Here is a 24884-nt window from a genome sequence, read left to right as displayed (position 1 = left end):
GACAGACAGCTACGGTGGGAATTAGGATTCTGCAAAGGGTTAGCTAAGCCCAACTGCCACCTGCGAGGTGGCATTTTTCTGCCATGATATATGGGGGCCTGTTCAGAGAACATTTCTTGGCGACTATTACACCTCTGACTTTTGGAATGAGATTGTATTTTATGTAAATTCATAGAAACAAACCAATTCTCCATTTTCATTTTCCTGGTCAAATATATTCTTCTCGAATGCCCATCTTCCTCATGTTTTCATGAATAAAGCTCTCCAACAAATAAGGTGCCCCAAGATATAGTATGGTCAATTCCAAAAACGGCAAATGTGCCTTGATATGAAGATTACTGAGACACAAATGATCAAGTTATGTGCTTAGTTTTCTGAATCTGATCAACTGGAAAGAAAGTATCCAAGTAATACCATGAATTTCATTAACCAATAATAATGCCAAAACACACGTCCAAAACTCCAGTGTTTCTTTATTGAATTCTCTCTTGAATTTCATCTTAAAATAAAACCTATGAACCTCTATTACAGTTAACACACATTCTGAGGGTTAATTTTCAGTATAGAAAGAAAAGATCAAGCCCTTTTTTAAATATAATGACTGACCAGTGAGCACATGAAACCATGTTTATCAGCAGATTCAGGTAATAATTTAATAATTATTTAATAATTTAATAATTATTTTCCTTTATCTTAAAGAATGCCACTTTCCCATTCAAATGTAAACTTTATTTTGATATAACATCACAGAGTGACATTGGGAACTGAGAGGGAGCTGAATACATGACCCCAAAATGTGCTACTTTAGCATGTAGATTAGTTGGAGCTGAAAAGGAACGAGATCCTGCAGATTCAAGAAAAACTTTTCCTCTCCCTTAACTACCTAAAAGAATTCAGATAGGGGGCCTGGCCCAGAAGGGGAGCCCAGAGAGACCCCTTCATCTGAAGGAATCATCTGTATGACAAGGCAAACCTCTAACTGCCACACATCTCTTCCTATCCTGGGAATTCCCGTCCTCGCCTGTGAAGTCCCAGGCCCACAACCCACCCAGGCCTTGGCTCAGGGTGGCACATGAGCCGCAACTGCCTGACTTATTCCTGGGTCTCCTGTCCTTATGAGGCTCCCATAGATCTGTATTTAAAATTGTTTTCCTCCTGTTAATATGTCTTATGTCAATTAAATTAATAAAGTAGTCAAAAGAATCTAGAAAAATAGAGGAAAAATTCTTTCCTCCCCCATAAAACCTTTCCTAAAATTAAAAGTAAAGCTCTATCTTTTTCTCAGAAGGAGAAAATTACTTTTTAGGGTTTGCTTATTGAAGCTCCTATTTTGTGCTCTGAAGCACAAAAATGAAAAATAGGGATTTTACACAATTCCATTGCTTCATACTTTTGAGGACTAAAATATCTTTGTATAAAACTATCTCTGCTATACTTTTACACCAACAAACTATACTTTCATTCCAATTAATTTTTAAAAGGAGTAGCAATTTCCTTTCAAATAGTTACAAAGAACTATAAAACTCTTATTTAACGCTAGAAAGGATGAGACCCTTTCATCATACAAATTAAAATGTGAAGTTTACTTGCAAATCCACACTCAGTCACTTTAATATTAACATAAACACGATGAAACTGCCTTCATCAACTCCTTCATTTTGGCAACACAAAGATGAGCTTCCTGATGTTCTACAAACAATGTTTATATGATAGAAGTTCATCTAAAATTTGACAGGAGCCGTAATACAGGAGTTTGGAATGGAAATCAAAGAATGGTCTTAAATAGGAAGGAAAAACCCCAATATCTCTTAAGCAGCAAGAGCATCTTCCCAATTTAGTTTCAAGACATGCACTGTCTTCCATTCATCCTCATGTTTCCAGAGCCCTGAAGATAACAAAAGAAAAATATTAACTTAATTTTCTGTTGCCCTCATGCAAATAAGAAAAAATTTTGCATTTATAAAATCCTACAAATCAAGGTCAGATGACAGTTTAGAGTGAGAAGATACATAAAGTTTAAGGTTAATTATATTCCTTTCTTCTGAGGGTCACTTTAGTTCATAATAGAACAAAAGTCATTCATAGACAGACGTGAAAAAGTGGCAGGCCATAGGGATCGGTCTAAACTAAAATTTTACCTTCTTTCCAAAGGAAGTGGGAATTTCATAAGATTTCCAATTTTTAATCTTTATGAAACAAATATTATAAAATTATTTCTTAATAAAAAGTAACACACACTTCAATATGCAAACAATACATAAACAATAAAGAGTAAGCGTTTGCATCTTTGGGAAACAGTTCAGCAGTTCCTCAAACAGTTAACCTATGACCTTGCAATTCTACTCCCAGGTACACACAACCAGAGAACTGAAAACACATCTGCACACAAACACTTGTGCACAAAGGTACACAGCAGCACCACTCACAATAAACGTGAAAACAACTGAGAAGGGAAATGGCTCAAATCTCACATCAACTGAGGATCAGATAAACACAGTGAGGTCTATCTAGACTATGGAATACTGTCCAGCCATAAAAAGGAAGGACATACTGACACATGCTACAACACAGATGACCCTCAGATCATGGTGTTAAGTGAGAAAAGCCAGCCACAGAGGTCACACATACGATTCCGTTTACAGGAAATGTCCAGAGTTGACAAATCAAGAGACAAAAAGTAGATTAGTGGTTGCCAGGGACTGGAGAGAAGAGAAGACACTGGGGGTGGAGGGCTGAGGAGTGCCTGCTAATGTGTAAGGCGTTTATTTTCAGGGTGACAAAAATGTTCTAGATTTGTCAGTGGTGAAAATTGCACAAACTTGTGACTGTGTTAACAAAAGCCACTTTTTTAAAAAGGTGAATTTCATCGTAAATGGATTCTGTATCAAAAGTAATTAAGAATGTTTTCTTTTACCCGAGATATCTAGTCTCATTCCTCAAAGACACTTTCAGTAATTTCTTTATACTCTTTCAGAAGTTTTTAAGACATATAATTAGCACATAACCATGTATAATAATCCCTTTTTTAAAAACACACAAGGCAATATTTTACTCCTCCTCTTATGCCTTCATTCCTCCAACCCCCAGCTTAGAGACGATCCAGTATCAGCACCCACAGATAGACCTCATTCTTTTTCTTTTTTTTCCCCGTAAGTAAGTGCTATTCCCAGCTCGGAGCCCAAAGCGGGACTTGAACTATGACCCTGAGATCAAGACCTGAGCTGAGATTAAGAGTCACCCAGGTGCCCTACACCTCATTCTTTTTAAAGATGCATTCGAGAACACGGATGAACCAATTCTCTGGGCACCAGCCCTCTACTGGGAAGCATCTGGGTTGTTTTCCAGTCTGCAGCTATTTCAAACAATGCTGCAATGAACTTATTTTTAAAACAGATCTTTATATACATGAATGTATCTGTAAGATAAATTCTAATCGAAATTGTTAAATTGATAAATTCTAAGAAGTGAAATTGCTAAGTCAAAAGTTGTGTGCATTTAGAATTTTTATTTTGTCAAATTATCCTCCAAAAAGGTTACACAAAGGTAGACTTTTTCTAGTGGTAAATGACATGTCTTGTATACCACCTTTGGATCCTTGCCAACCTGATAGAGGAAAAACTGTCTCTTAAATTTCTTTAATTATAAGCAAAAATGAGTATCTTTGTGTTTGTGTTTTTCCTGTTTTTCTATTGTTAGTCTTTAAAAATACTTCAAAATAGGGGAGCCTGGGTGGCTCAGTGGGTTGGACATCCAACTTTGGCTCAGGTCATGATCTCACAGTCCATGGGTTTGAGCCCCGTGTCGGGCTCTATGCTGACAGCTCAGAGCAAGGAGTCTGCTTCAGATTCTGTGTCTCCCTCCCTCTCTGCTCCTCCTCTGATCATGCTCTGTTTCTATCTCAAAAATAAACATTAAAAAAAATTAAAAAAAAAATACTTAAATAGAGAAAAGCAAACTAATTTCTATTTAAAAAAGAATATTTTATATTTTATTGAAATAACTTCCGGTAAACTTGTCTGTATCACATGCTCCTTCTATTGGATCCATGATCTTCTGAAGTTCAGTATTCAAATCTTCATTTGGATTAATTAATTATGGTAACTTATTAATGTTCCTAGGTACAATTAACAAAAATCTGCTAACTTAATTGATATATATGTGGGTGCTGGGAAAGATGAAAGACGTGTTAGAAAGGTGAAAGAAAACAAAAGCTATGAATGGAGAATGTAGTATCTTTGAAGTACAACCTGTAGGCAAGAAACAAAAAGGATAAAACTTGCCCATCATATCTGCCCAGTATTCCATAGGCTCCACTTAGAACATTCTGGTGGGTCTTCTCACTGTCAAATGCAGTAAATATGGGTATGTAAAGTCCAAACATGCTGGTGGAAGTGGTGGGGGAAAAGTGGCAGTGGCCAGTAACCTAATATTCTGTGCAGTTTTTTTGCGTGCTTGTAAGATTTCCCAAGATAATTTATTCTAAGTAAAGCCCACCTGTGTTTCCATGGAGGGGTCTTATCCTGCTGCTTGTTTGGAGCCTGCGGCAGGGGGCACGAGACTGTCCAGCTGGTGGCGATGGCCTGTGCTAATCAGCCACTCGTAAAACTCGTTCTCCACAAGTACCTGGAACTGCTTCCTCTGATCCCTAAAAGTGCCGCCCGAAGCAAAAATATCGTAAGAACACTGACTCATGTTCATTTTCCCCCAGGTGACTGTAAAACACTTTAATGGGACAGACATTAAATTATTTCCAGTTATCCAAGTAACTGCGCTACTGAGTGCTGAACATTGGAGCACTACCACCGCCTCCCCCCCCCAAAAAGATTGGTCAGATACAATACAATATAAAAGTATTCTGCACCCTCTTCAGTTCCTATCCAAACGCTACTCATTCTTCCAGATGCAACACGAATTCTACTTCCTCCATAAATCTTCCCTGACTACCCGCGCTGATGTTTTTTGAATCTCTATTAACCATGCAGTGTGTCCCTGGCTCCTAGAGTGCAAAGACTAGTACCTTGAAATAAAATTTTGTGGTGAACATAATACACCACAATCATCTACTATCACAAGCATGTAATTTAAAAATAAGCTATTTTAGCACCCCAAGTTTAGGAAAGTTATAATTCCAGAATAAAAGGCAACATTTTATTTATTTTTTTATAGAAAAAGTTTAAATCAGTTTATTATAAATATATCTAAACCATTAATTTTTGCAGCTTTCAGGTAAAGTCCAGCACTTCTTTTATACAAAGTCTATGAGGAGAGAGGTCAGCAGAGATCATCTAATCTTAAGTCGTGACATCATCCATTCAAGTCCTTGGCACAATCCCTCCCCAGTCAGAGCACGGCATGCCTGGATATGCCACTGGTGATCTTTAATAGAAGTTAGTTTCAAAAACTGCGAGATTTCTGCTACAGTCATGCATTCTTTAACATCTTGTTTATTAGCAAAAATCAGCAATCCAGCTTTCCTTAGGTCCTCCTGGGCTAACATTTTATAGAGCTCTTCTCTAGTTACAGAAATTCTTTCTCTGTCTGTACTGTCCACAACAACTATTACAAACTCTGTGTTAGTATAGTAAGTGTTCCAGGAAGAACGAAGAGATCCTTGACCACCAATATCCCACATTAAGAAACGTGTATTATTAATCACTATTTCTTCTACGTTACTTCAAATTGTAGGTGATGTATGTACAACTTCGTTCATAGAAAATTGGTAAAGGATGGTAGTTTTCCCTGCATTATCCAGCCCAACAATGATAACTTTGTGCTCCTGGTGACTGAACAATCTCCATATCCTGGTGAAGAGAATTCGCATTCTAGGGCAGCAGACTCCCCTCCAGCCACCCGGGCCGCCTGGCCTCCCCTGGCTTAGGCTGAAGGGGAGGAGAGAGACGCGCCGGAGCCTCCGCCTCAGCCGCTGCTCCCCCCCGTGCTGGCTGCCAGCTCGCTTCCTGGGAACCCTGGGAACCGGAGGGAGGCCAAAGCCCAGGCCGCCCTGCCGCGTGCGAGGCCCCGCCGCTACCGCCGCGGCACTCGCCTGGCTCGCAGGCACCGTCCTCCCCCAGCTCCTCTCGGGTGGCTCAAAAGGCAACATTTTAAATGGATGAAATTTAGCTTTGTTTTAAAATACTATAGTTATTTTTTACATTTTACCACGGACTAGGGAAAACTCTGACCAAAACTCCAAGCATTAGGCTTGGAAAAGCATTAGGAATCTGCCCCTGGAGAGCCGGTCTGTGGTGGATGCCAGGAAATGTGGATTTCCAGCAAGCCCCTTGGATGACCCTAGTGCACAACCACGCTGGAGAATCACCAACACAGTGTAAAGAAGTAAATTAAAAACTAAGCCATTTCATTTAAGTCCTGGATTATGTGACACATTCCATATATGACCTTTCATTTACAGAGTCATTTATCTGCCTACTAAACTTAAGCTTCTAAAAAGAAGGGAGTCTAATTCTTGGGCCTCTACTTTCTCCCATCTCCCAACCAAACAGCCTGGAATACAGATCTTAAATGACACACCATATCTTTCTTATTACTTTACCATGGCTGTAAACACGTACAGATTAATTTTCCTGTGGAGTTTTACAGAAGACAAATTCTCCCTCTAGAAAACACTTACTTTGTCAAACGAGCCTCCTTCACAGTTTTCTGCCAGACTTGTATCTTCTGTTCTCTTTGGCGCAGTGCTTTCTGATACGCAGATGGAAGACCCCCAGGTATCTCTGTCGTATCCCCTTCCATTTCAAAGGGGATAATGAATACGTAGAATTCACAAGGCGGTAAGAGTCGGAAGACACTTGTGTCACGGTTCTCTCTGCACACAATCATTGGATTATCCCAATAGTTAGGCACTGTAGCAAGGCCAGTCCTGGCCATGTGATCCTCCAGCATTGGGTAATGGGTATGAAAAGGGGCAAGAGTTACTGTCTGGTTTCCAGAGAGAATGAGTGGGCGCGTAGGCGTCAGAGTGTGAAAGATGCAACCTGCCGTAGAAGAGATGGACAAACGGTGGCAGACAGCAATGACTTTAACATTGTCACAGCTGTGGAGGTGAAGAGCAGTCTGTACGGGGCCCAAGACAAACGTGCTATTCCTGCACTTCTCAATAGTCACAGATCTGCAAAGTGAAAAAGATCGGGTAAACTCCTGTGAGTGGGAATAAAAGAATATCTGACTACAAAATTATTCTCTGATAGCAAAATCAGAGGGCTAGGACAATCAATCCCAGTCCAAAGAAAATGTCAAAATAGGAGAACACTGTGGAGACAGTGCTTACCGTAAGGGAGACAGCAGGTATATAAAAGACTCGTTGCAACGATGAATCTTTACATGTGCCCCCACCAGAGTATCTGAGCTCTTGGCCAAGGTCTGCTTGTAAACTTGGCTCATCACCACCATGCGGTGCATCCTAGGGGCCACATGAGTATTACAAGCAATCTTAGCTCTTTTGGTCGTCCCTTCAACTATTTAAGAAAAATATAAATAAATGTCATCGTTCCAAAGCAAAGAAAAGCAACCGCATGAGGTTACATATGTCTACCTGTATATATGGATCTAAAATTAGATACATACAAGGTTACATGAGGTTACATATGTCTACGTGTGTATATGGGTCTAAAATTAGATACATACAAGATCTGGGCTTTGGGTAAAGAGGTGCTTGCGATGCTGTTCTCTGTGTTTCTCAGTACATTTGCAATATTTCATAATTTTTTGTCATAAAAGTTTCTAAAACCTATAATCCATTCAAGATTGCCTACAGATCTAAGGTTTGTTTCGTGTGCAGCCATTCAATATGCCTAAAGTCATATGGCCAGAAAGTGACAGAACCGGTCTGACTCAAATAACTCAAATATCTTCTCCAAGTTGCCTCAATTTATCATCCCAATCCTTATATAGTCTCTTTAAATTGTCATAATACTAACTTCAAACCCTTGCTAAGCTTCTATGAATTTTATTTGGATTCACGTCTTTAATCCCTAGACCATTAGTGACTAAGAGCGTATCACACACACGGACACTCAAAAGTCTGCACAGGGGTTACCCTCCTAACACAGTGACTGGCATCTCAGACTGTGCTCTTCCCTGCAAGCCGTCAGGATTCCCTTGTAAGGGCCTAAATGTCCATCAACTGACAAATGGATCAAGAAGATATGGTTTATATATACAACGGAATACTACATGGCAATGAGAAAGAATGAAATCTGGCCATTTGTAGCAATGTGGATGGAACTGGAGGGTGTTATGCCAAGTGAAGTAAGCCAGGCAGAAAAAAACAGATACCACATGTTCTCACTCATACAGGGAACAGGAGAAACGTAACAGAGGACCATAGAGGAGGGGAAGGGAAAAAAAAAATAGTTAAGGAGAGGGAGGGAGGTAAACCATAAGAGACTCTTAAATGCAGAGAACCAACTGAGAGTTAACAGGGGCTGGGGGAGAGGGGAACGTGGATGATGGGCTGGAGGAGGGCACTTGTCAGGATGAGCACTGGGTGTTATATAGAAACCAACTTGACAATAAACTATGTTATAAAATAAAGTAAAATAAATGAACACTGGCCAAATAAGAGGTCACAGAAGAATGCTATTCTTTTAGAAACAACAACAAACAACTTATTGCATCCTTTTATTAAATAAGTAATACATGGTTATTGTAGAAAAATTTTAAATAGTGGTAAAAGAAGATAAAAATTGTTTGTGATCCTGTTTATCCACCACTGCTAGCATTTCGGTGTAATCCTAAGAGATTAGCTAGATAGCCTCTTTTTACTAGTAACTACTGTAACAACATCTAAAAACTTGAGCCTATATTCTTTTGTCAGCATCAAAAATTATGTAGTATGTCCTATATTTTACGGGACCTAAGATATCTGGGAGTCTTTGACCTCCTCTTAGAGGAATAGCTTGGTTGGATACAGAATTTTTGGACCACAATCTTTTGCTCAAGATTCTGTATACACTGCTCAATCGTTTTGTTTTTAGCATTATAAAAATTTGACACAAAACTTATTTTTTAAATTACATGGAGCCTATTTTTTCTTTATCTTTGAAATTCAAAGATTGTAGAAGTATATTCTAATTTTGGGGAGATTCTTCTTCATTAATTTTGCCTGCTATTTGCCTCAATATATGCACCTACCTCCCTTTAAACTTCCACCTGAGCCCCCTTCTCTTAAAACTTCTACCGGGGTCATAAGTCCTACAGCACCTGAACCTATCCCGTTAGCCATCACTGCACTGTCAAGAATAGGTATCTGAAGCAACCAAGGCCAGGACTTTCTCTACTGTAACTTGAATTTTCCAGTTTAGAAAAATCTAATCTGTTTGTGTCTGGGTCATAGATAGGACCCCATCTCTACACCAACTCTCTGATGCTGTGACTGTGGAAAGGCCAAATGCTGCCGTGGTGCACAGAACACAGGAAAGCCTCAAGCAAACGAGCACATGAGAGGCCAAGAGAGAAAGAGTCTGAATAAAGAAAAGCAGAGAAAGAGAGGTCTGACCAAAGTTGGAGTTGCTCTTAACTGTAACCACAACGACCCCCAGAATGATACATCAACTCTCTGACTATTGCTGCCTTGACAGGAATAAGTCACAGACAACAGAAAAATGTTTCCTTTTCTCTCTTATAGTAGCAATATTTTTCAGGTCTCCTACTGAAGACGTAGGACTATTAATACACCAGAAAACACAGCTTCTTTCACTTGTCATCTAATTTCATATAGATGAAAATACTGAAAAATACCTTGGTGAGCCCAAGCCAACTTCTTTCCAGACCTGAGGCAAGCAGAGGTACCAAATGGATTCCCAGTCAAGCAGGTTCTCAGCCAGGCTTCCAGCTTGTGGAAAGAAAAGGTCTTAGAGATCCTTGAAAAGCCACTTTCTGCATGTAGTGGTGGCCACAGTGCAAGTTCATGAAGTGGATAGATTTTCTTGGCTGTACTCACTGTACCTTCAATAAGAAAGCCGAGGGCCACAACAGCTTCTCGGGAGACTAGACTGCTATGGGTCGAATGAAATGATGCAGTGAGTTGTTCTGGATCTAACAGCAGCTCAAGGAGATGGGACAGATGATCACAGACAAATGCTTGGTGACTGTAATCATTCCAGTTCTAAAAAATATCAAAATAAAGTGCATTTAACAGAAAAGAGATTCCACAAGACCTGAAAGTTTTGTATTTTAATTGTTCTGTATTTATATTTTGCCTCATCTCCTAAAAAGCATTTAAAGTGGCAATATACACCATATAAAGATTTTTTAGTATATGTGGTAGGTATAAACAGATTCTCTGCCTTCTTTGGCTAATTCAAAAGTAATACTAACAGTTAATCCTTAGCGTGTGCCAACCAGTAGGTGTTATACAAACTTTAACATATTTAATCCTAGCAACAATCTTGCAAAAGATGCCAGTACCATGCTCATTTTACAAATGAGGAAATGGAGATACAGAAAGGTTAAGAAACTTACCCAGGGTCACAGAGCTAGTAAATACTCTAGATTTCAGATCTCACATTCGATGAAGCACTGGGTTTCCTTTTATTTATTTATTTTATTTTTCATTTTGTTTATTTGAGAGAGACAGAGTGAGCAGGGGAAGTGGCAGAGGGAAAGAGGGAAAATCTTAAGCAGAGTTCTAACCTTGAGAATGTTAATCTGATGCAGGGCTCAATCCTACGACCTGAGATCATGACCTGAGCTGAATCCAAGAGTTGGATGCCCAACGGAGTGAGCCACCCAGGTGTCCCACATTGGGTTTCACTAGTTACCTTCTCATGTTATGGGAGGAATTTCAAGTTCCACTGGATGAAACAATGCAATTGATCTTACAGTAACTAGATTTAAGACCAGTTACAATCTTTGGAATAGGCTTGGAGTTGGCAGATGTCTCAATGACTTGGCTCACTCATTTGACAGATATTTCTTGAATGTCTCTTATGTGGTATGAGCAGTGTTAACTGATGAATTACGCAAATTGGGTAAGACAGTATCTTGTCCTCAAGGAACTCAGAGTCTTTGTAGTAAAAAAGCAATGTAAACAAAGCAGCTATTACACAATCAGATAGGACCTACGGCAGAGATCTGTGAAGACATGCTAAGAGCATGAGAGGAACAAGGAACTCCTCTTGGGGAAAAAGAATCACCATGGAGTGCTGGTTGAACAGATTCTTGACAAATGTTGGTAGTTATGCAAACATATTTTTAAAAAAGGCATAGGCCTAGGGAACAGCATATGCAAAGACCCATAGGAATAAAATTACCTGCTGTGTTCAGAAAACAGGGAAGTTCTGGGTGGAATTTAGGAAGCATGCTGGGAAGTGTCAGGTAAAGTTAAAATGGTAGCATGGACCAATCAGGAAAGGCCTGTATAAAACCCTAAAACATCTGGATTTTATTTTGTGTGCCAGGGACTTTAGGGCTATTTTCTAAATAGCTATACCTTTTTTCTTTTTAATAAATTCTCATTTGGATACCAAAGACATGTCAGGGGCACCTGGATGGCTCAACTGGTTAGGCATCCAACTCTTGGTTTTGGCTCAGGTCATGATTTCATGGTTTGTGAGTTCAGGCCCCACCTCAAGCTCTGTGCTGTCAACACTGAGCCTGCTTGGGATTCTCTTTTTCTCTGCCCCTCCCCAACTCATGTGCACACATGTGCTCTCTAATAAAAAAAAAGTCAAAGCAGAGCTGTCACTCTTCATCTTATTGCATCCTCCTCACCCATCATAGGTCCTGAGGTGTCTCCATGGAGTGTAAGACGAAAACAGCAGTGACAATAATTCACTGACAGAAGTTTTGAAGGAGACAGATCTAATCCTTATGCATTTAGAAAGTCCAGTGTAATTGGTGCAGTGTAGATTAAAAGCAGAGTGACCAAGTAGGACCTAATTATAGAAATCAAGCCCCTCCCCCAATGTCATTATGGTCTATATAAGAGGAAGAGAAGAGAGAGAGTTTTATATTACTTTTTACAAAAGATTTTATTTAAGTAATCTCTACCCCCAATGTGGGGCTTGAATTCACAACCCTAACACAAAGAGTTGCATACTCCATTGACTGAGCTACCCAGCTCTTCCTAAAAGGGGCAAAATTTTAAATCAGAATTATTTTGGAAGCAGAATCAGGAAGACTTGACAAATAACTAGGTATGGGTGCTGAGAGAGCGAGCAGCGGTAGCTGGTGGTAACTTCACTGGCATAAAGAATATAAGTTAATTCAAGTAAAGAGAAACTTTACTGTAGGGACACATGGTCATCTCCCAAGCTGAAGTATAGGTAGGCCTCATCAGAACTGGAACTGGAAGGCCACTGTGAACTTGGTTCTCTCTCAGAGGGCAGTGTCTCTACATGTCTGTTCCATTTGATTCTTTTTCTCTGATTACCTCAGTTTCTAATCCCTCCTAACTCCAGGTCACTCCAATGCCACCTGAGCTACCAGCTCAAGCACCCCTCACAAACTGGTAATTTCTTCAGTTCCTAGGGCTACTGATGGGACCAGGTCATTATTTCAAGTCAGACCAGTTACAAATGGATTCCTATGAATGGGTTACTCTAGTCAAGTATCCATCTCTGGTCTAATCAGTTGTTGGGAAACGTCGGGGTATCGCACAAACTAATTCACCATTTACTGGTGCTTAATATGCAACAAGTGTCATGCTATTATATTACTGAATTCTGACAGCCATCCAGAAATATGCTTTATCATCCCCACTTACAGAAGAGAAGCCAAGGCCTAGAAAAGTTAGCCACCTTGCCTAAAATCATGTGATATTAAGTGGCAGAGCCAATTTGAATACAGACTACAGATGGTTCAAAACACTGTCTCTGCCTGGTACCCACTCAACAGGAAATACACAGGGAAAGAGCAGACAATGATTGGCCTTTTTAATACATCTGGACTTGGACATTCTGGATTTAAGGTATAGAGAGGGCATCTATGTGAAGGGGTGAATCTAGGATACAGACAAACTCAGGAGCCACTGAGATATATGAAGTCACGGGAAGAGAAGAATCATGTTTAAAGAATACATCTAGTGAGAAGACAAAATGGCCCCGGGTGGAATCTGGGGAGGAACAGCAGCCTGTCAGGGCCCGTGGGGAAGCTCATGAAGAAGAGTGAGAAGGAAGAACAAAAAGCAGAACCAGGAGGGAATAGAATCATGGACTATAAGGGTGGCCAGATTTACGTGAAAAAGATTATAAAGGTGCCAAATATCAGAGAGGTTTTTGTTGTTGTTTGCCTCAGAACAATTTTTTTTTTTTTGGCCTCAGAACATTTTTAAAGAACCTGCACATAGCAGCAATACCAAGGTCTGTGTTATCCTTACAAAGACAGAAGAGGAAATAACATAATTTCTAAAACTCACAAGGTGGGGCCGTTAAATTTAACTTCTAGGTCGTCACACCATATAATGTTACATAAGCATGCTGAGCCTAAGTATACTGAAGCACATCACTTAAACATGTGAGAAGATATTTTTACAGAAATCTTCTCAGTAGATCTCAACAGACCTTGCAAACACTACATCTTTTCATTCATTCTAACTTAGTCAAATACGTAGATTCAAATTCATTAACATTTGCAAAGCTGAGAATTCTAATGAGAACAGTGAATAGTTTGCCCCAAAATCATGGCAATTTTGTGTCACTGAAGAAACGGAAATTATCTATTTCGACTAAGACTGCAAATATTTATTTTGTTATATAATAAGGAAAAGAAATGAAAAAAGCAAAACAAAACAAAACAAAACACACCAGCAAGTGACTGCCTTATATAAGTAAACCTGCCACAATTTTTAATGAAGACAAATCGTCTCCCTCACAAATGCCCTTTCAGAGGAGACCAACATTTAAACAGTACCTTATTATGACAACTGGATTTTTCAGCCAAGTCAGGAGACTGAGATCTATTTCTGGGACTAGGCCACTCTTCTCCAATCAAAGATGTCCTCAGAGAAACCTTGTTTAACTGCTGTATATATAAGAAGAGCAGAAACTGTAGCGTGTCCACTGAAAGCTGTCCAGGAAGAGAAGAGATGATGAACACATCTTTAAATCACATCAGTCCAGGGGTACCTGGATGGCTCATTTGGTTAAGTGTCTGACTCTTTTCTTGAATGTTTATTCATTTTTGAGAGAGAGAGAGGGAGAGAGAGAGAGAGAGAGGAGACACAGAATTCAAAGCAGGCTCCAGGCCTGTCAACACAGAGCCTGATGCGGGGCCCAAACCCACGAACTGCGAGATCATGACCTGAGTCGAAGTCAGATGCTTAACTGACTGGGCCACCCAGGAGCCCCTAAGTGTCTGAATCTTGATTTCGGCTCAGGCTGTGATCTCGTGGTTCGTGAGACTGAGCCCCATACTGGGCTCTGCACTGACAGATTTTTTCTCTTACACTCTCCCCCTCCCCCCAAAAAAATAAACTTAAGAAAATGACATCAGTCCCTCCTCTCCAACTAAGTAAACATAGTAAAATAAATTCACAACAGTTTGTTGATCCTAAGAGCAAAAATGTAGAAACTTGATAGCATTTGATAAGTAGGTCCCTGATACCCAGGAGTTCCTAAAACTGAAGTCACTTACCTTCTTGGAAAGCTATGTAGCCTCTATTGCTATAGACGTTCCCTCCCAAAATTGATGAAGAAGGATGAAGCACATACTTTTAAAAAGTATATTATTTCAAAAGTTTAAAATTACAGTTAAAAAAAGGGATAAACTTTAATCATTTGAATAACTAAAGGAATGGAACAAAGGAAGAAGGAAATTTCACCAAAATATGGAGTTTAGTGTAACCTAGAACTCAGACTTATCAAAAAAGTTTAGGGTATCAATGCAACATTTGAAATTGTATGTAATTTTTTGGTGTATGTGCATTTTATAGGGGAGGAGGACTCAGGTTTTCATCAAGTCCTTAAAAGAGTGTTTGACTTAAAAAAATATCACTAGTCTGATAGATGTTTATAAGTCATTTCTTATTTGAAAAAGGGTCTGGTTTGAAGCTCAAGATTTGAAGTTCATGATTATCCTCAGATACCCGTTCCCATACACATGGAGGAGGCACGAAAAGGCAGTACATCTGTCACTATAGCTATATTCGCCCTGATTCCCAACCTGGCTGAAAACCACTAGACCCAAGAACTTAAAAATACAGATTCTCAGGATCATCTACACCTATTCAGTCAACTGTCAATGGAACCCCATGAATCTATATATTAAATGTTTACTTTCTTAATCAAATTTTTTGAGGTAGCTGTAGATTTAAGATTACATGCAGTTGTAAGAAATAATAGAGAGATCCCAACTACACTGTATTCAGTTCCTCCCCATCTTGCAAAGCTATATATATATACAGTAGCACGACCAGGGTACTGACATTGATGCAGCCAAGTTACAGAACATTTCCATCAACACAAGGTTCTTGCATGTTGCCCTTTTATAGCCACATCCACTTCCTACTTCCCCCTCCCACACCCACTCCTTCCTTAATCCTTGACAATCACTTATCTGTTCTCTATCTCTGTAATTTTGTCGTTTCAAAAATGTTATGTAAATGGAATCATATAGTATGTAACTTTTTGGGGCTGGTGTTTTTATACTCAGCAAAATTCCCTAATTTTATACATACTTCTGTTTAATAATTATGTTATATTATCACTATTTCTTCATATACCTTCCTCTTCATGAGACTATAAGATCCTTGTCTTTTTCATATCTCTATTCCTACTAACTTGCATAGAATAAAAAACTCATAAAAAAAAAGCACATAAAACCTCAAAAAATTTGGAGCATCTAGAAGGTTTTATTCATCTCTGTATCCAGCATTTACCACTGTACCTCAAACACCATCGACACTCAATAAATGTTTAATTAATGAATAACCATACTGTTCTTTCTCTCTTGGTTGCTTGCAAAACTTCCTTTAATTTCCAAAACCTTGTTTAGATACTACTACATGGGCAGAGAGTGGCTAGTACTAACTAAATACCTTTTCTTTACTTCTCGGCATGCAATTACAGGGCAGTCCCACCTCCCTTGAAGTTAGACATGGTTTAACTGAGTTCCAGTCACTAGAATGTAGACCGACATATACTATTGAGTCTCCCAAAAGAAATGGACGTAAAGGACTCTGAGACCCTAGTGGACATGGCTGGGGCATATCGTATTATACCTGCCATTATTCACTTCCACATCCTCTAGGAGGCTTGAAGGATCCGATCCATGGCCATGAGATTTCCCTACCTCCTGTGAGGTAGTCTATTTCCCCAACATCCTGATTTTAGACATGGACATATGACAAAGCTTTAGCCAATGGAATGAAAGTCGTTGCAGTTTAGGTCACATCAGAGCAAAACTCTGAAGAGGCATTGTGAGCTTTCTCCTGCTCTGCTGCTCTTCCCTCAGTCATACGAACAGGCATGACCAAAACAGAGTGTTTCTTCAGCCTGGGTCCCTGAATGAGTAGACACATAGAGCCAAGCCATCACCTGGAAGAGAGCCCTAGCCAAGTGCAAACTGCACATAAAACAGGCAAGAAACAAACCTTTGTTACTGTAAGCCACTAGAATTTCATTTTTGTTTGTTTTTAACTGCAACAAAGCTAATATAATTGTGGTTCCAAAAGACAGATGACTAGATCCCTGAGTTACTGCTTGGACAACAGCAGCCTAGAGATTCATCCAACCAGATGCCCTGTGTTATACTGCTGCTTGAAGGAGAAATAAACTGTTCACTGTGCTAAGCCACTGAAATGCCAGGATTGCTGATTACTGTAATGAGCCTACTCTGATTAATATACTTTCTCTGTGAAGTCTTTCCTGATCACCAGAACTAATCATTCTCTTCCCTATTCTGGTTCTGCACTTTACGTACACTTTTACTATTTGACATTCCACACCATCAAATAGCACTTTTTCACACACCAACTTCCCCTACTAGTCTCTGGGCTCTCTGAGGGCAGAGATGGTGTTCCAATCATCTTTGAATCCCAGCGCATAGCAGATGCTTACTTAAAATAGCCGGGTGCTCTGACTGTAACATATCAATGGTTCATAAGCACTGACTTACCTTAAAATATTTTTAAGTTTCTTTGAGAGAGATAGAGCACGCACACACTGAAGTTGGGGAGGGAGAGAGAGAGGGAGAGAGAGAGAGAGAGGGGGAGGGGGAGGGGGAGGGAGAGAGAGAGAGAGAGAGAGTCCCAAGCAGATTCCACACTGTCAGCGTGAGCCTGATGCAAGGCTTAATCTCACAAACCGTGAGATCATAACCTGAGTAGAAATCCAGAAGTGGATGCTTAACTGACTGAGCCACCCAGGTGCCCTTTGCCTTAAAATATTTTTAAAAGTCAATGAAAGTATTTCTTTCTTTCATTTGCAGTGTTCTTGTAATGTTATTGCTTTGGAAGCAGGTGAATCAGGATTGCTAAGTAAGAGCTAATTCATTAAATACCTCCCAACCGAAACTATTAAAAAAAATGGCACTTTAGGATCACAATGGTCATTAACCTAAAACCACACACTGTACAGCTAGTACAAAAATTAAAGATAGCTTCTTTCTCAAAACAACTAAACACACTCACATATAAATCTATACCTGATTCCTTTGCTTTTCGACTTCATCCTCAGACAGGCAGTTGGACAGAATCTCAGACCATTCCAGGCGCTTTTCTGGTGTCTTCACTGCAAGACTATCAAATATTTCAAAGTAAAGCCACGCCAGATCCTTAGCCAACTGCAGCTTCCCACATGCAATGTGCCTCCAAGTAGACCAGTACAGGCGTGGGTACGCCCCCTCTGTGGCCCGGGTTCGCACATAGGTGGATATCTTCCTGAGATAGTGAAGGCTGAACTTGGATGGAGGGGGGACCTGCAAGGCACCCACGATAAAGGGTTCTGCTTTCACCCAGAGGAGAACTCCGGACTGATCCATATTATCTCTAAGGACATCTGTGTGAAAAAGCTTCTTGGCATACCTAGGAAACAAAAAAAGGTTTTTTTTTTTCAAAAACTGACTTGAACAAAACTCATTTATACATTTTGTTTTGATTTTTTGTTTCATTTATACAATTTCTTTAAGGTGACCCCTCCCTTGACTATTTTAAAGTGTACTAGGTCAGTGTAAAAGGCAGATCTAGTTCATCAACCAAGAGCAGAATAGGTTCTTGGTCAGATCCCACTACAACCTATTTGAACAAAAAATGCTTTGTGATAAAACAAAATTATCTTACTTGAATTGTTTGAAGTGGTTGTTTTAGGAAGAGTGTGTAAATGTATGAAGTGTGAGTTGGAATCCTGCTCAGGAAAGGAAGAAAAGAAATGAGAGAGCCATCTTTTCACAGGACATCTTTGCCTGCCCTGAGGGGGAATAGTTGTCAAAATAAGAGGGATAAAATTTTTGAGTCAAATCTCTTACACATTGAGGATGGTGGGTTAAAAATTTGGATGTGTTAACTGACATGTAGTTCAATATGAAGAACTAGCATGAGGAGGCAGATGAATGCTCACGCGAGCGTAGTCTACAAAAATAGACCACCTTTATTCTCTTTAACAGTGAACCTGTTCTGGCATACTCTTTGTGCTTAGTTCAGGTGCAGTGCTTTTATATTTTGCTTGTTTCTTTGTTTTAACAACAATACAAAATGTTTATGGACTATTTCTATCTAAAAACAGAAGGGGAAGAAATCATCCACTGTCCTACCACCACAGAGAAACTAGTTAACATTCTCTTTTACTTCCTATTTTTATACACATATTGGATGTGAGTTTTTGAATTTTGAAACCTGTGATAATACCATATATACAATTCTGTTATTTTAAAAGGTTCATAACACTCTAAATAAATGTACCCCATTTATATATCTGTTCTCCCATTCTTAGACATTAAGTAGGTTTAAAAATTTTCACAAAAACAAGGCAGGCAAAATACTGATCATTGTTGAAGCAGGGTGATGAGCACATGGAGGTTTATTTACCGATTCTACTTTTTATGTTAAAATTTTCCACTATAAAAAAGTTTAAATGTAGGTGAAGGGCAAAGGGGATTAAGAGGTACAAAATTCCAGTTATAAAATAAGTAAGTCGTGGAGATGAAAAGTACAGCGTAGGGAATATAGTCAATAATACTGTACTAACTTTGTATGGTGACAGATGACAACCACACTTATGGTGGTATTTTTGTTATGTGGTTGTTGAATCACTATATGTTGTACAACTGAAACTAATATGTGTATCAACAATACTTCAGTTAAATAATAAAAAGTTTAAATGTTATAATTATAAATTCTATAATTACCATCTTTCTGTGTATTTTCTGCACTATGATGACTTCTGAGAAAATTTTCTGATGTGTATTTGTGAGATGAAGGAAATGACCTTTCTGAAAACTCCTGATACATATTTCCATTGCTTTCCAGGAGGACTGTATCAAACTGTATCCTCACTTGACCAAGGGTGTCATGGACTACCGCTTGGCCACTGAGCACTCCTCAGCATGAAGGAACATCACTTTCAAAAACCTTCCTCATAAGACTGATGGAAAATGTTTTATTGCCATCATTGTATTTTATATTTTATTCCAAAAAAGGCATGCGTCTTTGGGGCATTATCTGCTCCCAAAATAACTTATGTGAGTCGAATTCTTAATATGTACCAAGGTAGCATGCTAAATACTTTTCATCCTTCACCCCCTTTCGGGCTCTCAACCACCTGGAGATAATGTGATTATCTCCATTCTCGGATGAGAACGCTGAGGCTTAGAGAAGTGAAAGGACTTATTCAAAATCACACACTTAAGTTGGCACTCTTCGGGATTAGAATTCAAGTCTGTCTGACTTGAGAACTGAGTTATTTACAAATGTATTTTAGGAACCCAGTTTTGGGAGAACCGCGGAAAATGGGACTGGATGCAGACGAGGATTACCAGAACGAGTAGCCGTTAGATGTGAGGCCACATAGGGCCAGGTTACAGGAAGGTAGGAGCATGAACCCAAAAGAAGGGTGTGAGAGGCTAAAGGACAACTGACTTCATACAAGGGAATGGCTTAGCTTTTGGAACTTATATCAGAGTTCCGTGAGAAAGATCTTAGTTTGCTCCAAAACGGAAAGAGACTGCTATGGGAGATCCTGAACTCCTGTTCCTGAAGTGTGCAGTCAAACGCCAGATCCTCAGGAATGAACTTTCCGTTTAACTGCGAGACCCCAGAGGCTCAATTCGTAAACAAACAAACAAACAAACAAACAAGGCTCTTTCCCTCACAAGAGCAGCTCCGGAGAGCCTGGGCGTTGGGCTTTGCCGGCGGGGACAGCGGCCTGAGACCGCGGAGGTCCTCCGGGGGCTTCGCCGACATCTCCGACGCTGGCCGGGTCCGGGCCGCATCAGCTCCCCGGCCGGACTCTGGGAACCGGGATGGTCCAGCCGACAGGCTCCGTGGCGGACCCGAAACCCTGCCATCTCTGGGCGGCCTCCCAAGCCCTCCCTCCCCGGCGCCGGCCCGCGCGCAGTTACCTGCGAAGGCACGGCCGCTCCGCCGCACCCTCAGCGCGCCGCCGCGCCCCGCTCACCCGGCCCAGCCCCTCGCCCACCGCCGCATCCATTGCGCAGGCGCCAGGCCTCGCACCACAGAGAACCGGAGGCCCAGAGGCTAGAGCGGCCGCCAGCTTGTCCCGCCGACTGAAAAACACTGGGCTGAGGCAGAGAGTCATCAGTGCTGGGACCTGGAGCCAGACCTGGTCGCTATCTGGTGTCGCGCCTCCCAACTCAGGGAAGTAGCAAGTTTCTTATTGCCCTACACAACTAAGGTCAGCCAGTAGCTGCTGGTGAGGTCAGCACGCTTTAATCAGTAATGTAACAATGACAGTTTATAGTGTTTACTATGGGCCGCCAGTGTATAAATCACGTTTGTGTGTATTATCTCAGTCTTCCCATGAGTCCTTCAAGTTAAGTATATTTGTTTTACTAAGAAGTAACCTAGAGGTAAAAGAGAGGTCTAAGTAATAGATCTCTGAGGTCACACAAGAAGAGAGCTATCAGAATTGAAACCCAGACCGTCTGAAGCCAGCCCCCAAGATTAGGTCCTTAACTCTGTTAGCCGTCCTGTCCCGTTTAGGGCCTTCCTGAAGCTTTTTTGGATTCCACCCTACAGAAGCCATCACTCCTTCCTGGAAGCCTCCACTTAATGGTTTTTAGCCATTTCCTGGTTTCTTAGTTCGTTTATGGCCTCTATAAGTGTGGGAGATACAAAAGTAAATAAGGCCATAAAGTGTAGTTTAGTTTCTCTTTGATGTGACCTCTCTTTTCTAGTAGGCATTTTCCTGAAAGCAGTAACCTTATCTTCCTCTCACCTCTATGAGTCAGGAGGAGATAGGAGCTTTGGATTCAAACAGATCTGGGTGAGAATTCAAGCTGCACCACTATCTTGAACAGATTCTGTCACCTTTTATGCCTTTGTTTGTTGCAATAGCAATTATTATTGAGTGCAACCGTGTGTCTGGCACAGTGCTAAGCACTAGGACCACAGCAGTGAACAAAATAGATAAGATTCTTGCTTTTTTGGAGTGTATATTTTAACAGGGAGAAGAGATAATACATATTAATGAAAAATTGGACAATTTCAGATATTAATAAATGCTGTAAATTTGGAGGGAGAGGTAGGAGGTCAATGCTTAATTTGAGCTGAGGACTGAAAGTAAGCCAGCTTAGGAAAATCGCAGTCGAAGCAAATTTTACTCTGGGGCAGGCTCAGTTCTAAAGTGCTGTTCTATCCAGGTGTGAACAGAACAATCCACAGATTCATGCTTGCTTGAAACTGGCATCCAGTTGTGTGAGTGGGGGAAAGGGGGGTAGGGATGGAAAAAAATAGGATGGTGTAAGAATAAGGGACTCAGTAGGGGCTGTTTTTGATTGTCTGGTCAAGGAAGTCTTCTCTGAAGTAGTGACATTTCAACAGATTTGAGTGTAAAAAGGAGTCACCCATGTTAAGAACTAAGGGAATAGTGCTTCAGGCAGAGAGAAAAGCTAGAACAAAGACCTTAGGGAAGAATAAGTTTGGTGTACTTAAAAAAGAAAAAAACCAGTTTTGCTGGAACTTGGTAAGGAGTATACTAGGTGCAGGTACAGAATCCTATGAAGCTTTAAAATTTTTTCCAACTTTCCTAAGACATACACAGTTTTACAAGCTAGCATAAAGAGTCGGGGCTTTATTTTAAATGCAATGAAAAGCCATTTGGGGCTTTTGAGCAGGGTTATGACAGGATCTGGTATGTTTGTAAAAAAATCATGGGGTTGGTGGTCAGGAGTGAATAAGAGGTACTAAACTATTAAGAGTGGAGGCAGGAAAACCACTTAGGAGGCCTTGCCAGGTGAGAGATGATATGACTTGGCTCTAAGAGGTAGTGGAGATGTCCAGTAGCAGAGTCAGGATATAGTTTAAAGGTAAAGATTTGGATAGGGGATCCAGGGGGAGGAGTCAAGGTAGACACCTAGAATTTTGTTCTGAACAAGTAGGTGGTGGTGCAATTAATCAGATGAACAAAAGCAGATGGGGTGAATCAAAGAATTCTCCTAAGTGTGATAATAGTTATTCATTGCGTGCTTACTGTGCAAGACACTGTGCTAGACGGTTTACAGCTTTTCTCCCTTTAAAGTTTCACATTGCCAGTAAAATGTTTTTCCTCAGGTTTGTAAATAAAGCTTAGGCTAGACCGGGGGGGGGGGGAGGAGGGAGGGAGGGTATATTCTCACCGCTAAGAAGTGGTGGAAGCCGAATCCGAACCTAAGTCTGTCTGTCTCCATAGCCTCTCCTCCGTGAAACCCAGCCAATTTTCTTCCGGGATTGTTCGAAGAGTGTAAATAAGTTCCTCGGGGCAATTCGCCTGCCCGGCGGTTGGCGTGGAGTAACTGTCTCCGCCCATTTCTCCAGTGTCCTTTGGCTCCCGCATCCAGCTCAAAGCTCGACGTGAATGAAATTCCGAGACTTGTAACCGAGGTAAACCCTCCCTCCCACAATTGGTCGGTGCTGCAGGAGCAGCCTCGTGATTGGTGGAGAGTCCGAGGAGGCGGGCGGGGGGAAATTCCTACACCTTGGGTGCCCTCTCTTGCCACCCGGTCGCCCTCACAGTCTTTTTACGTAAATTTCTACGACTCGCCGCTACTGGGCCTGAGCGGATTCCTGTGGCGGCGCGATTCTCTGACGTTTCCTCCTCTAATAGGCCCGGAGCTGCGGCTGCAGTTCGGAAGCCTAACTGGCCGCCCGCGCCTCCTCGGAGGTGAAGTGTACTGCGCTGATTGGCTGCGAGGCTCCGGCCGCGTGTGATGTCCCGAACAGCGATTGGCTCTCACCTGCTGGGGGCTTCTCTCCCGGGGACTCGGGACTCCCGGGAAGTGGACTGGCAGGGGAGGGGGCGAGCTAGCTGTAGCTCCGGACCGAGGAGGAGACCCCGGTGTGAAGCGGCCTCTCAGCGCCGAGTGGGCTGGTGAGCCGACGCGGCGGCGGCGGAGTCTGTACGGAGCGCGTGTGCTAGGGACCGGCACAGAGGCCGGCACAGAGAAACCATGGCCCCGCAGAACCTGGGCACCTTCTGCCTGTTGCTGCTGTACCTCCTCGGGGCCGTGATCGCCGGGTGAGGAACAGGCACCGGCGGGCACGGGGCCCGTGAGGCAGTCAGCCTTGGCTGGGATGGAGGGAGCATTGCCAGACCGAGGGAGTGGAGAGGGGCGTTGCTGAGGTTTGGCGGTGGGGGCAGAAGAATGGGTGATGTGGGCCAGGCCAGCGGGAGGGAGAGGAGAGCAGTGGGTGACTCGAGTGAGAGGAGCTTGGGTCCAGAGGCCCTTAGATTTGCCCAGAGGAGTGAGATTTTGGATGCAGTGCCAGACACACCGTGGGAGTGGGGGTGGGGGTGCTGCTGAGCTGGAGAAAAGGACCATACAGTGTTGAGGCTGCATCGAGCCATTCGGGGGGCTGACGTTAAAGTGGGTAGGTTATTTTGCGAGGCTGAGCGAGGAAGAGAGAACAGGTAAGTAAGCCTTGCGGGGACTAGAGGAAGTTGGATTGAGGGAGCAAGGCAGACACTTTGGAGAGTTCTTGAACTTAACCAACTTCTTGAGATAATGGAGCCTAAGCTGTCATCATGCCTCACTGTCTCTCTCCATGGTACATTCTTGAGAAGCTGAATCATCAGATGAGCGGAAGGAGCATTTCACCGACAATTGGTGGGCTGGGATTCAAGACCACCCACCCCACTTACGAATTATGTGACTCTGTAGGAACCACCTAAATTCTCATAACTCCTGGATGAAGGGAGTAGGACCACCTGAACTCTTAAAGCTCCTTCCATCCGTTTAAATCCTTGATCTTACAAGCCTGGCGACCATGGGATATGATCTGCCAGGTTCCTATTTTAGAATGTGGGGCACAGTAAGGTCTTAGCTTGTAACCATTCGAAAGTTTCTCTAAATGGAGGAGGTGCTACTTAACAAAGCTTTAAAGTTTAAAGTGCGTGTTATTTCTTAGTTTTTTCCCTCTATGCACATCTGCTTAAACTTTGTTGCCTTCTTTTTCTTGTGAAACATTTCAAATTTCTAAAATTAAATTAACTTCTTCTAGGTAATGCTTTGTTTTTCTTAGTATGTTTTTGTTAGTATTTAACTTAAAGCAACACATACCCTAAGATATTTAAACAAAATGTCAGTATGACTATTGTTAATTCTGTAGCTTTAAACATGAGCCTTTTTAAAGAAGACTTTTAGGAACTGTAATATTGATGAACTATGCCAGTCTCTCCCCTGAATTTTCTGAGCTGTTACTTAGCCCTTTTTATATTATTATTATATGTATACTATTATGTTACATTATTATTTTTATATTATTCTAAGTGAGC

General features: G+C 41.3%; 2 protein-coding genes and 1 pseudogene across 4 annotated transcripts in view; 1 reads left to right on the top strand and 2 right to left on the bottom strand.

Moving 5' to 3' along the window:
• Window positions 1–453: 453 nt before the first annotated feature.
• On the bottom strand, window positions 454–22996 carry TBCCD1 (TBCC domain containing 1). Of its 3 annotated transcripts, none has more exons than XM_029939685.1 (8): window positions 22750–22996; window positions 17605–17983; window positions 13873–14028; window positions 9760–10126; window positions 7289–7475; window positions 6632–7129; window positions 4495–4645; window positions 454–1885 (listed from the first exon to the last, which is right to left on the bottom strand). In XM_029939685.1, exons 2-7 carry the CDS (start codon window positions 17938–17940, stop codon window positions 4516–4518), a joined length of 1674 nt encoding a protein of 557 aa, XP_029795545.1. In that variant the 5' UTR covers window positions 17941–17983; window positions 22750–22996; the 3' UTR covers window positions 454–1885; window positions 4495–4515. The 3 variants fall into 3 exon arrangements, with proteins under 3 accessions (XP_029795545.1, XP_029795546.1, XP_029795547.1); XM_029939686.1 differs by lacking the exon at window positions 22750–22996 and adding an exon at window positions 20515–20587; XM_029939687.1 differs by lacking the exon at window positions 22750–22996 and adding an exon at window positions 20266–20293.
• LOC115291917 lies at window positions 5164–5865 on the bottom strand (annotated as a pseudogene).
• DNAJB11 (DnaJ heat shock protein family (Hsp40) member B11) overlaps window positions 20695–24884 on the top strand; it is a 21530-nt gene continuing 17340 nt past the window's right edge. The window contains exons 1-3 of the mRNA XM_029939688.1: window positions 20695–20830; window positions 22803–22993; window positions 23217–23627. Of these exons, the coding sequence (XP_029795548.1) occupies window positions 23560–23627 (68 nt within the window). The 5' untranslated portion in view covers window positions 20695–20830; window positions 22803–22993; window positions 23217–23559. The remainder of the gene's footprint in view (window positions 20831–22802; window positions 22994–23216; window positions 23628–24884) is intronic.

The sequence above is a fragment of the Suricata suricatta genome, chromosome 5 (assembly GCF_006229205.1).
Source record: "Suricata suricatta isolate VVHF042 chromosome 5, meerkat_22Aug2017_6uvM2_HiC, whole genome shotgun sequence".
NCBI classification, from domain to species: Eukaryota; Metazoa; Chordata; class Mammalia; order Carnivora; family Herpestidae; genus Suricata; species Suricata suricatta.
Note: the sequence above shows the minus strand (reverse complement) of the source record. Positions and strands in the feature narration are given on the sequence as shown.

Bases quoted from the DNA above. Each gene is read 5' to 3' on its own strand.
- TBCCD1 (XM_029939685.1), bottom strand. From the start codon at position 17,940: ATGGATCAGTCCGGAGTTCTCCTCTGGGTGAAAGCAGAACCCTTTATC. The intron at 14,029-17,604 runs GTATAGATTTAT...CTTCCTGGACAG, and splicing joins TCGAAAAGCAAAGGAATCAG to CTTTCAGTGGACACGCTACA. The intron at 10,127-13,872 runs GTACTGTTTAAA...GATATTTTTTAG, and splicing joins AATCCAGTTGTCATAATAAG to AACTGGAATGATTACAGTCA.